The 9,423-nt window shown below is 38.1% G+C and overlaps 1 protein-coding gene across 1 annotated transcript; it reads left to right on the top strand.

The window, feature by feature from the left end:
• The first annotated feature begins 228 nt into the window (after positions 1-228).
• Positions 229-5,719, top strand: FABP2 (fatty acid binding protein 2). Its single transcript, XM_006153104.2, has 4 exons — positions 229-440; positions 2,908-3,080; positions 5,113-5,220; positions 5,647-5,719. Exons 1-4 carry the CDS (start codon positions 374-376, stop codon positions 5,695-5,697), a joined length of 399 nt encoding a protein of 132 aa, XP_006153166.1. The 5' UTR covers positions 229-373; the 3' UTR covers positions 5,698-5,719.
• Positions 5,720-9,423: the final 3,704 nt, after the last annotated feature.

The raw sequence follows: 9,423 nt of genomic DNA, 5'->3' as shown, positions 1-9,423 counted from the left end.
TTTCCCAGACATTATTTGATATTAAATATGCTATAAATTATGTTAACTCCAATATAGTGTGCGCTTGGAACTCATAAGTAGGAAAACTATCTTCAGTCAGCATGCATTCTAATTCTTCAGATAAACATGCCCACAAATCATAGTTTAAGGCAGAGTAGGTATGCTAATCCTGTTTTCATTCAGTTGAATTTCAGAAGAAGAGCTTTATGGAAACAAGGTAGAGTGGCTTTTCCTTGTATAGTCGGGTGATCTCTTGAACTTTAAACCTCCACATCACAGTGTGAGGTTGGTTTTAAGATAAGAAATAGAATAAATTCTCTCCTGAGGACAGATCTGAATCTCTGACCACCTACAGGCTGACAAAACTGAAACCATGGCATTTGATGGTACTTGGAAGATAGATCGAAATGAGAACTATGACAAGTTCATGGAAAAAATGGGTAAGGACTTCATTCCTTAGTGGCTCATTCATTACTTTTTCACAGACATTTTTTTCTTTCGTGTAACTTTATTTATTTATTTTAATTTGACCAGAGAAAGACAAAGTGAGAGAGAGGGAGAGGGAAAGTGAGAAAGCAAGCTGCTAGATCAAGGACTCAAACTGTAGTCGGCCATGTGGGAGTCCAGTGCCTTTAACCACTATGCCACCTGCCAGCCCCTAATTCTAAACTTCTAGTCTTAGGAAATGGCTCCTGATGTGGTGGTAGTAAGAATGTAGAAAATGTGATAGTTCAGAGCAGGGAAAATCATGTTCTCACTTCATATATTAACAAAAATAGACTGTCTTGGGGACCAGCAGGTGGCGTGATGGTTAAGGCGCTGGACACTCCCACCGGCTGACCACGGCTTGAATATTGGACCTGGTGGCTTGCTCTCTCACTTTCCCTCTGTGTGTGTGTGTGTGTGTGTGTGTGTATCTCTCTCTGATCAAATTAAAATAAATGATGAATAAACAAAATTAAATAAATAATTATTTTAAAAAAATAGACTGTCTCACTAGTGGAAGAAGAGATTCACTAAGTGCTTTTCTCTGAAACAGACAAAAAGATTCAGATGTTTCCTTAACTCTATTGATTTACCAATTTTTTAAAAAATTGGCTTTTTTGTTTAGAATAAGAACATGGTAATGTGTAATGATGGCTTCCAGATCTTCAAACACTGAATTCTAGGGGATGGAAAAGCAAAGACTGTATAATAAAGTAATGAAAAAGAGTTCTATCAACAGTCACAGTTCTGAATACATTAGATTTAATTCTTATTTCTTCTTATTTTTAAAACTTTGGGGGAAAAAGTCTCGAACAGCTTCTGTAGGAGTTTTAGATGAACAGATCTATAGATTTATACCAATGCTCTGGCAGCCATACACCGTATATGATGGGAAAACATATTTGTATGTTTCCCCCAAAAAAATTCTTTTCATCAATTATATCCTACAGTTTAAGGATTCCAAGTTTAAATTTATGAACTTGGTACATTCTTATAATAATAAATTTGGCAATAAAATTTTCTCATTTTTCTCTCAGAAATGTTATAAAAAGCAAAAAAGAACTATGAAGTTGAAAATTTATAAGCCATTATAGAAAGCAAAAGGACATTAAAAGAAAAAAAATAAGAATATTGGGACTAGCAGGTGGCATGTTGGCTAAGATGCTGGACTCCCATGTGGCTGACCACAAGCAGTTCAAGTCTCAAACTCGGTGGATTGAAACTCACACTGGATGTATACGTATGCGTGTCCCAAATCCTAAGAAAATGGAGAAGGGACTGCAGCATAGCCAACCCCCCTGAGGGGTGATTTCTCGCTTTCTGTCTTTGTCTGCCTCTCTGGCAAGCACACACACCCTATAGCAAATATCTCTCAGGAAAAAAAAAAAAAAAAACAAAAAACAAAAAAACCAAAAAACAAAAAAAAATGAAGACTGTATGTGGGGTTAAAGCTGTGTTTCCTTATAAATACATAAGTGTAACCTCTAATGTTTCATTTGATATTTTTGGAATTTCATTTAAACTTAACATTAAACAAAAAAAAGTTAATTTTATCAAATTACTTAGCTCTAAGATTCTAAGTTCTGTTCATCATTTAATCTTTCTTTTGGTTTAGAAAAACAGCTTGAATCTTTCTATAATCTAGCTGACCTTGAACTTCTTTTTTAAGTTTATTTTTTATTTCATCAATAAATGAGACAGAGACAGATAGAGAAATGGAGAGATCACCGCCAGCAAAGTCTTGATGCCATGATTCATACCCAGCCTCAGCCAGTCCCAGATCATGGGTACTTACAGTCCCTGCATTTTCAGGGAGGTATGAAAGTGTAGATCTTAACTAACACTTCAAAAAGTATTGTTTTTCTTTTCTTTTCTTTTCTTTTCTCTTTCCTTTCCTTTCCTTTCCTTTCCTTTCCTTTCCTTTCCTTTCCTTTCCTTTCCTTTAAGATTTATGTAGTCAATTTGTAGGCAGTAGGGTACATGCACTCACTATAGGGTACATGTCCTCACCAGAGAGACGGAGAGACAGAAAATAAGAAATCGCCCCCCAGGGAGGATAACTACACCACACTCCCTTCTTCTCCACTCTCCTTTTGGGGTTTTTGGGCACACATGCACACATGCCCATTGTGAGTTGTGAGCTGCTGGGTCTAGGACTCAAACTGTAGTCGACCATGTGGGAGTCCAGCACCTTAACCACTATGCTATCTGATGGCCCCAAGAGCATCATGTTTTACCACTGAGCCTCTTCGGGTCTTTGTGCTTAAACTTCTACAGAAGAAGATCCCTGTGCAAAGTCAATGCTACTGAGTTTTCTTCCCTACCCTAAGAATAAAAATAAGCAAACAAAACAGAACTTGTAAAAATAAATACTTTTCTATGGTTTCCTGACTATTTTCTTCACTCTCTTTTCTTTTTCAGGTATTAATATGGTAAAAAGGAAGCTTGCAGCTCATGACAATTTGAAACTGATAATTACACAAGAAGGAAATAAATTCACCGTCAAAGAATCAAGCACTTTTCGAAACGTTGACATTGTTTTTGAACTTGGTGTCACCTTTAATTACAGTCTTGCAGATGGAACTGAACTCACTGTAAGAAATCCTTTATAAGCAATGCATTCTTGTTTTTCTACCCAATCCTAAAACAATGTCTGCTCTATATCATTGGAGGTTTAATTAATGCAGTATCTTTCATTTACTGAAGAAGCTAATGGTTCATCCACTTTTTCTATTGCACAGATTAGGAGGATATTTAAATATAATATTTTTATTTGTATACACATCTGTGAAGAATCTAGATTGAAAAAATATCCTTCAATTGACTGAGTATATACTCATTCATAAAGATATTTAAAGCTTGGAGGGTTTTTTTGTTTCTTTTTTTGGGAGAGGTTTTTGCTATAAGGCGCGTGCGCTCGCCAGAAAGACAGAGAGAGACAGAGAGATAGAAAGCGAGATATCACCCCCTAAGGGGGATGGCCATGCCGCAATCCCTTCTCTTCCATTCTCCTCTTGGGATCTTGGGCATGCACGCACACATGCCCGGCATGAGTTTAAGCCACTGGGTCCAGGACTTGAACGGCAGTCAACTCCATGGGAGTCCAGCGACATAGCCATTACGCTAAATGCTGATCCCTGGTGGGATTTTTTTTTTTTTTTGAGAGGTTTCTGCTATAGGGTGCATGCGCTCACCAGAGAGACACAGAGAGACAGAAAGCGAGAAATTATTCCCTAGGGTGGATGGCCACACCACAATCCTTTCTCTTCCATTCTCCTCTCGGGATCTTGTGCACACACGCACACACGCCCAGTGTGAGTTTAAGCCACAGGGTCCGGAACTCGAACCACAGTCGACTACATGGGAGTTCAGCAACATAGCCATTACACTAACTGTTAGTCCCTAAAGCTTGGAGTTTTTAACATTACATACCTGACAGCAATAAAATTTTTAGAATCAAGCAACTCACATGTAAAGCCATTTAATAAATGTACTGAAATAATATAATAATTAACAAATGAGTGAGTAACCAAATGGAAAAGTCTAATGGTAGTTACATTGTGGGTTATTGGGAATGCACCTTTTGGTGTTTACAATAAAAATTTTTAGGCCAGCAGCAGGGACACAGAGGCAAGGCAATACTCTGTCATCCAAGACCCACATGGGAAGGTCCCTGGTTCGTGATCAGAGCTCTCTGTACACACCAGAAGCACATACCTGTGATCTCTGGCCAGATTAAGCACGGGAACCTGGTGTGAATGCCTTCTTTCTCCCTGTTTCTCTCTACCTCTGTCATGAAAGAAAGAAATAAACAAAAAAATTAGGAAGTCATCATATTCAGTCAACTTTTTAAAACTTTTTTTAGTCTCAGAATTTTTCTAGTTCAATTATATAGGTTTGCAATGGCAGTTTAACAGTTGATGTTTTGTTAATTGGGCCAGTCTTTCATTACTATCACACTCACATAAACTAAAATATCACAATGTTCTTAACCTCTCCATGAAACTAATTTGAACCATGACTACATTTAGGACAATCTTTTCAACACAGAAGTTTTAGAAAAAAGATAATCTTTTTATCCGCCTTAAAATTCAGTTGTGGAAATTATCAAGGGAGAGGATCGTAATGATTACTAACATATACGCTTGACTCATCAGTCTTGTTTCAATTGCTGATCTGTGACTTCAGGTGAATGATTACAGATTCTTCATCTGTAAAATGAAGATAACAGTATCTACTTCAGGGACCAGCAAATAGCGTAATGATTATGTTGCTGGACTCCCATGTAGTGGACTACAATTTGAGTCCTGGACCTGGCAGCTTAAAACTCACACCAGGCATGTGTGTGTGCATGCCCAAAATCCAGAGAGGAGAATGAAGGAGAAGGGACTGTGGCATGACCATCTCTTCCTAGAGGGGTGATTTCTCACTTTCTATCTCTGTGTCTCTCCAGCAAGTACACAAGCCCTATAGCAAAAATCTCTCATCAAAAAAATAAAATAAAAAAAGAATCTACTTCAGAGGGTCACTGTGAAGATTAAATGAAAAAGGAAATCCACAGAACTCAGAACAGGGCTTGACACGTGTACAACCCTAATGTCATAAATGTCTTTTACTATTATTTAGGGAACTTGGAACATTGAAGGAAATAAACTTGTTGGAAAATTCAAACGAACAGACAATGGAAATGAGTTGAATGCGGTTCGAGAAATTATAGGCGGTGAACTAGTCCAGGTGAGTTGTAGAAAGATTTATAGATATTTTCTAAAGATTGAAATGATTACATAACAATTTTTTTGCCATTGTTGACATATCTTTCACATGTTTTCAGAAAACAGACTCTTTTCTCATAAATCTTACTGATTTAAAATAAAGGTATTTCCTGATGCCTATTTCCTGAAGAAAACACACACACACACACACACACACACACACACACACACACATATATATGTCAAATAAATCAATGCCTATTTAAACTAAAAATATAAATGACTACATAATAAAGCTTTTTAAAATGGGTATTTTTTCTATCTGTATAAAATGTTGTCAAGTACAAAAAAATATATAAACTCATTCATAACTATAATACCAATATATTTCTTAATTTAGATTTAAATCTTAATGGCCAATCCTTTTATTTTTCTTAACACCTTTCAGACTTATACATATGAAGGAGTACAAGCCAAGAGGATCTTTAAAAAGGAATGAGCGTTGTCTTGGAGCACAGCCCAGAATATAAATTGGATGGAAGAACTTTATTATACCAGAACTGTTTTTCTTTCCACATCAAGTATACAGTTACTGACCAATTAGTCCTTTTATAAACATCGGTGTATTTCCAGTCTTGCCAAAGCAAAAGAAGTAAAAGCTAACAGGATTTAATTTGTTATATATTTTCTAAGTGTTCTAGCTCATTCTGTGCTAGTAAGAAAAACACCTGATTCTGAGTAATTTATAAAAATAAAGGTTTATGCAGCTTATGGTTTGGAGGTCTGTTTGGCGGCATGTCGTCATGGCTACGTTGCAGTCTGGTGGTGGGCAGGAGCATGCATGCATCTGTGTCTATTCACTTACACACCTAGACGTATCCAACAACTAGGGCCCCGCCCTGATGCCCAATGGTTTCTCACACACCCCACCTTTCAACACCGTAATCAGATTAAATCTCCACTCTCTCAGCTCCGTTACAATGGCTCACCAGATTTCAACACATAGCCGTAGCACTAAAATATACTTTTATTTGGTGTTCTGAAATAATTTGCAACATTTTTAAAACCAAAAAGTCTATTTTTTCCCACATTGCTTTCCAGACTTTCCTTTTCTTCAAAACAAAACAAAAATGTGACATATGTATTGACTAATTTTTTTTTTCACATTTTGTAAATGAAAAGCATGGGTTGCATGGAGGTCTTTAAAATCTTGCACCTTCTGGGCCAGCAGGTGGCATGGTGGTTAGGGTTCTGGACTCCCATGTGGCTGATGGTGGTTGGAGTCCCAGACTTGGTGCTAGCTTTCTCACTTTCTCTCTCCCTCTCTATTGTGCCCTATATCAAATTCAAATATATTAATTAATTAGTTAATTAATTCTTAAAAAATAATCTTGGGGGATAAGCAGATGAGATTTACATTACTGGACTCCCACATGGCTGACTGTGGTTCAAGTCCTGGATCCAGTGGCTTAAAACTCATGCTGAACACACATGTGTGTGTGTGTGCCCAATATCCTGAGGAGAATGGAGGAAAAGGGACTGTGGCATGGCCACCCCCCTGGGGGGGGATTTCTAACTTTTGTCTTTCTGGTGAGCACATGTACCCTATAGCAAAAATATCTCTAAAGAAAATGATAAAAAAAAAATCTTGCACTGGCTGTGGATAATGTCCTCAGCAACATCTAGTATTATGAAATTAATATTTACTTGAAAGAAAACTTAGAAATAATAAGAGCAAATGCAGAAATAAATATTTCCATAAACCTATACTCCAGAGATAAGCACAACTCTGACCTTGACAGGTATCTTTCCAGTCTTATCTGGGTGTGGATATTGCCCAATATATACCACTTTAAATAATATGATAGGAAACAAATGATGTACTAAATCAAATGTTTGAATTATATTTTTCTGTACTGTCAATGATTCCCAGACCTGGCTGAAATTGATATCACCTTAGAAATGAAAACATTTTTACATTCTTAAGCTCTACTGGCAACCTACTAGATCAGACTCTCTGAAAACAGAACCACAGAAACCTTCCTGGTGATTCACATGCAGCCTGCCTACTGGCTGATCTTCGAGAACAAGGCTATCAGATACCAGAAATGTCACTTTTTTTTTTCTTTGTCCTTAAGTTTATTGTCTTTATCTTGAGTAAAGTCATAGAAAATTGTTTGGGTTAACTCTCAGCAGCCTGCTCCTGAGCTCTGAGGAAGCTGGCCTACTGAATTTTTCCTCTGGGCAAGAGATATCTTGAGATGATTCCACCTCTTCTTTTTAACTTCTTTCTTGTTTTTGTTTTTTTCTTTCCATAGACTGGGTTCTCTTGTATAGCAGTGTGAGCTTTCTTATACATCTCGTCCATCATGTCTGGAATTACATTGTTCTTTCTATACTGAGAGAACTGTTCTTGTAGGCGTCTTCATCTTCTTCCATTAGGTAACTCGTAGTCTGCAATGTTCTGGCCCATGATGTGCTTCTGATGGACGTTTGCATTAAATTCCATGCTTTCGGAATCATAACCAGGGAATCATTTGGTACCGTGAGGGATAGGCAAACCTCCATCCACCGCTCCCTTCAGGGCCCCAAAAACTTTATTGCCAGTGGTAGTTCTGCATCCAAATAGCAGGTGAAGGTACCAGGTTGACCAATAATGCTTTCTCCATTGTACTAATCTCTGGTCACTTCCACTTGGCCTTCATAGATCTTGTCCATGCCAAACCTATTGAGAAGCCTGCGGGCCAGTGCAGGCCAGTAAGCTATGCTGCAGCATAATTCGTCAGGCCAACCTTCCACCATGTTTTGGTAGTTCGTGTGCATAAGCTGTGCCAGACTATTATATCTCCTTCTACATGGGCATAAGCAACCTGACAAATGATACCTCTGTTAGCTACACAAACTATCATCCTGTATTTTGGTGTGTCGTACTTATTTTTATCCTGGATCACCAAGCGTTTCTAGCATAATAATCAGTTTTACCCTCTCATTGCACTTGGTATCTCTTAAAGTAGGCCTTATTCTTGACAACTCTAACAAATCCCATTCTGCAAAATAAGAGACTGATGGCTGCACTGACCTGCAGGCCCACAAGCACTACATGCCAGAAATGTCACTTTTAACAGACTCCCCCCCCCTTTTTTTTTTTTTGCAGAATCATAATATGGCCTTGCCATATTGCCAAGGCCCAAAAGGTTTCCTTATACTCATACTCTCACACGATGTCCTATTTTAAGTGCCTCAAATAATTGTGTTTTTATTGGACAATGATATGGATAGCAGCTAACATTACATAGCTCTTACTGTGTGCCACATGTGATACGTACATAGGACAGACACATTTCAATACATGCACAAAGTGAGTGCATGACGGAAATGAATAGAGAACACGTAACCTTTTGCAAAAGCAAAAATGTAAATCCACTGTCCATGTTATAACTTCACAAAAATCTTGACACGTGAAATAGTAATTACTTAGAATTTCACATGCTTTTTTTTCTCTAACCTTAATACTACATATGATGCCTTCATACACAAGTGGAGAGGCTAAGGCACGAACAAGTTTATTCACTTGTCTAATATTATACCGAGGTCATGAGGAACACAAGAATTAAATGTAAGTCCTGACTTTCAGTCTAGTACAGTATGATCTATGCTATTAGTCAGCTTGTTATAAACAAAAATCATTAAAGAAAAAAAAGTCCTTTAATTCCTTAGTGGCACCCAAGAATAGCCCCCAAATGAGCCAGGCCAGACCATGCAATAATGGCAATTCAGTGGTTAGAGACATCTATTTCTAGCCTCATTGCAGGCTTACTTCTTTTCACAATTTATACCCTTTACAGTATAAAATTTCCACTAGGTATTGGTATGGGAGAAAAGTGTATTGCTGGCTAAGTGGCACTTGATTATCTCCTCTTCAGGACAACTGATCTTGTTATTACACCAACCTGCTTGGTCAAGAGTGGGTGCCTGGGACCAGCAGTTAGCGTAATGGCTATGTCACTGGACTCCCATGTAGTCAACCGTGGTTCGCATCCTGGACCCGGTGGCTTAAAACTCACACCAGGTGTGTGTGTGTGCATGCCCAAGATCCTGAGAGGAGAGCTGAGGAGAAGGGACTGCAGCGTGGCCATTCCCCCTGGGGGATGATTTCTCGCTTTCTGTCTCTCTCTGTCTGTCTGGCAAGTGCACACGCCCTATAGCAAATAAAACCTCTCCATTA

The sequence above is a fragment of the Tupaia chinensis genome, unplaced genomic scaffold (genome assembly GCF_000334495.1).
Source record: "Tupaia chinensis unplaced genomic scaffold, TupChi_1.0 Scaffold000362_1, whole genome shotgun sequence".
Lineage (NCBI taxonomy): Eukaryota > Metazoa > Chordata > Mammalia > Scandentia > Tupaiidae > Tupaia > Tupaia belangeri.
The sequence above is the reverse complement of the archived record's forward strand: the minus strand, read 5'-3'. Positions and strand labels throughout refer to the sequence as shown.

Excerpts from the sequence above, each read along its gene's own strand:
- FABP2 (XM_006153104.2), top strand. The coding sequence starts at position 374 with ATGGCATTTGATGGTACTTGGAAGATAGATCGAAATGAGAACTATGAC. Across the intron at positions 3,081-5,112 it reads CAGATGGAACTGAACTCACT|GGAACTTGGAACATTGAAGG; the intron begins GTAAGAAATCCT and ends ACTATTATTTAG. Across the intron at positions 5,221-5,646 it reads TAGGCGGTGAACTAGTCCAG|ACTTATACATATGAAGGAGT; the intron begins GTGAGTTGTAGA and ends AACACCTTTCAG.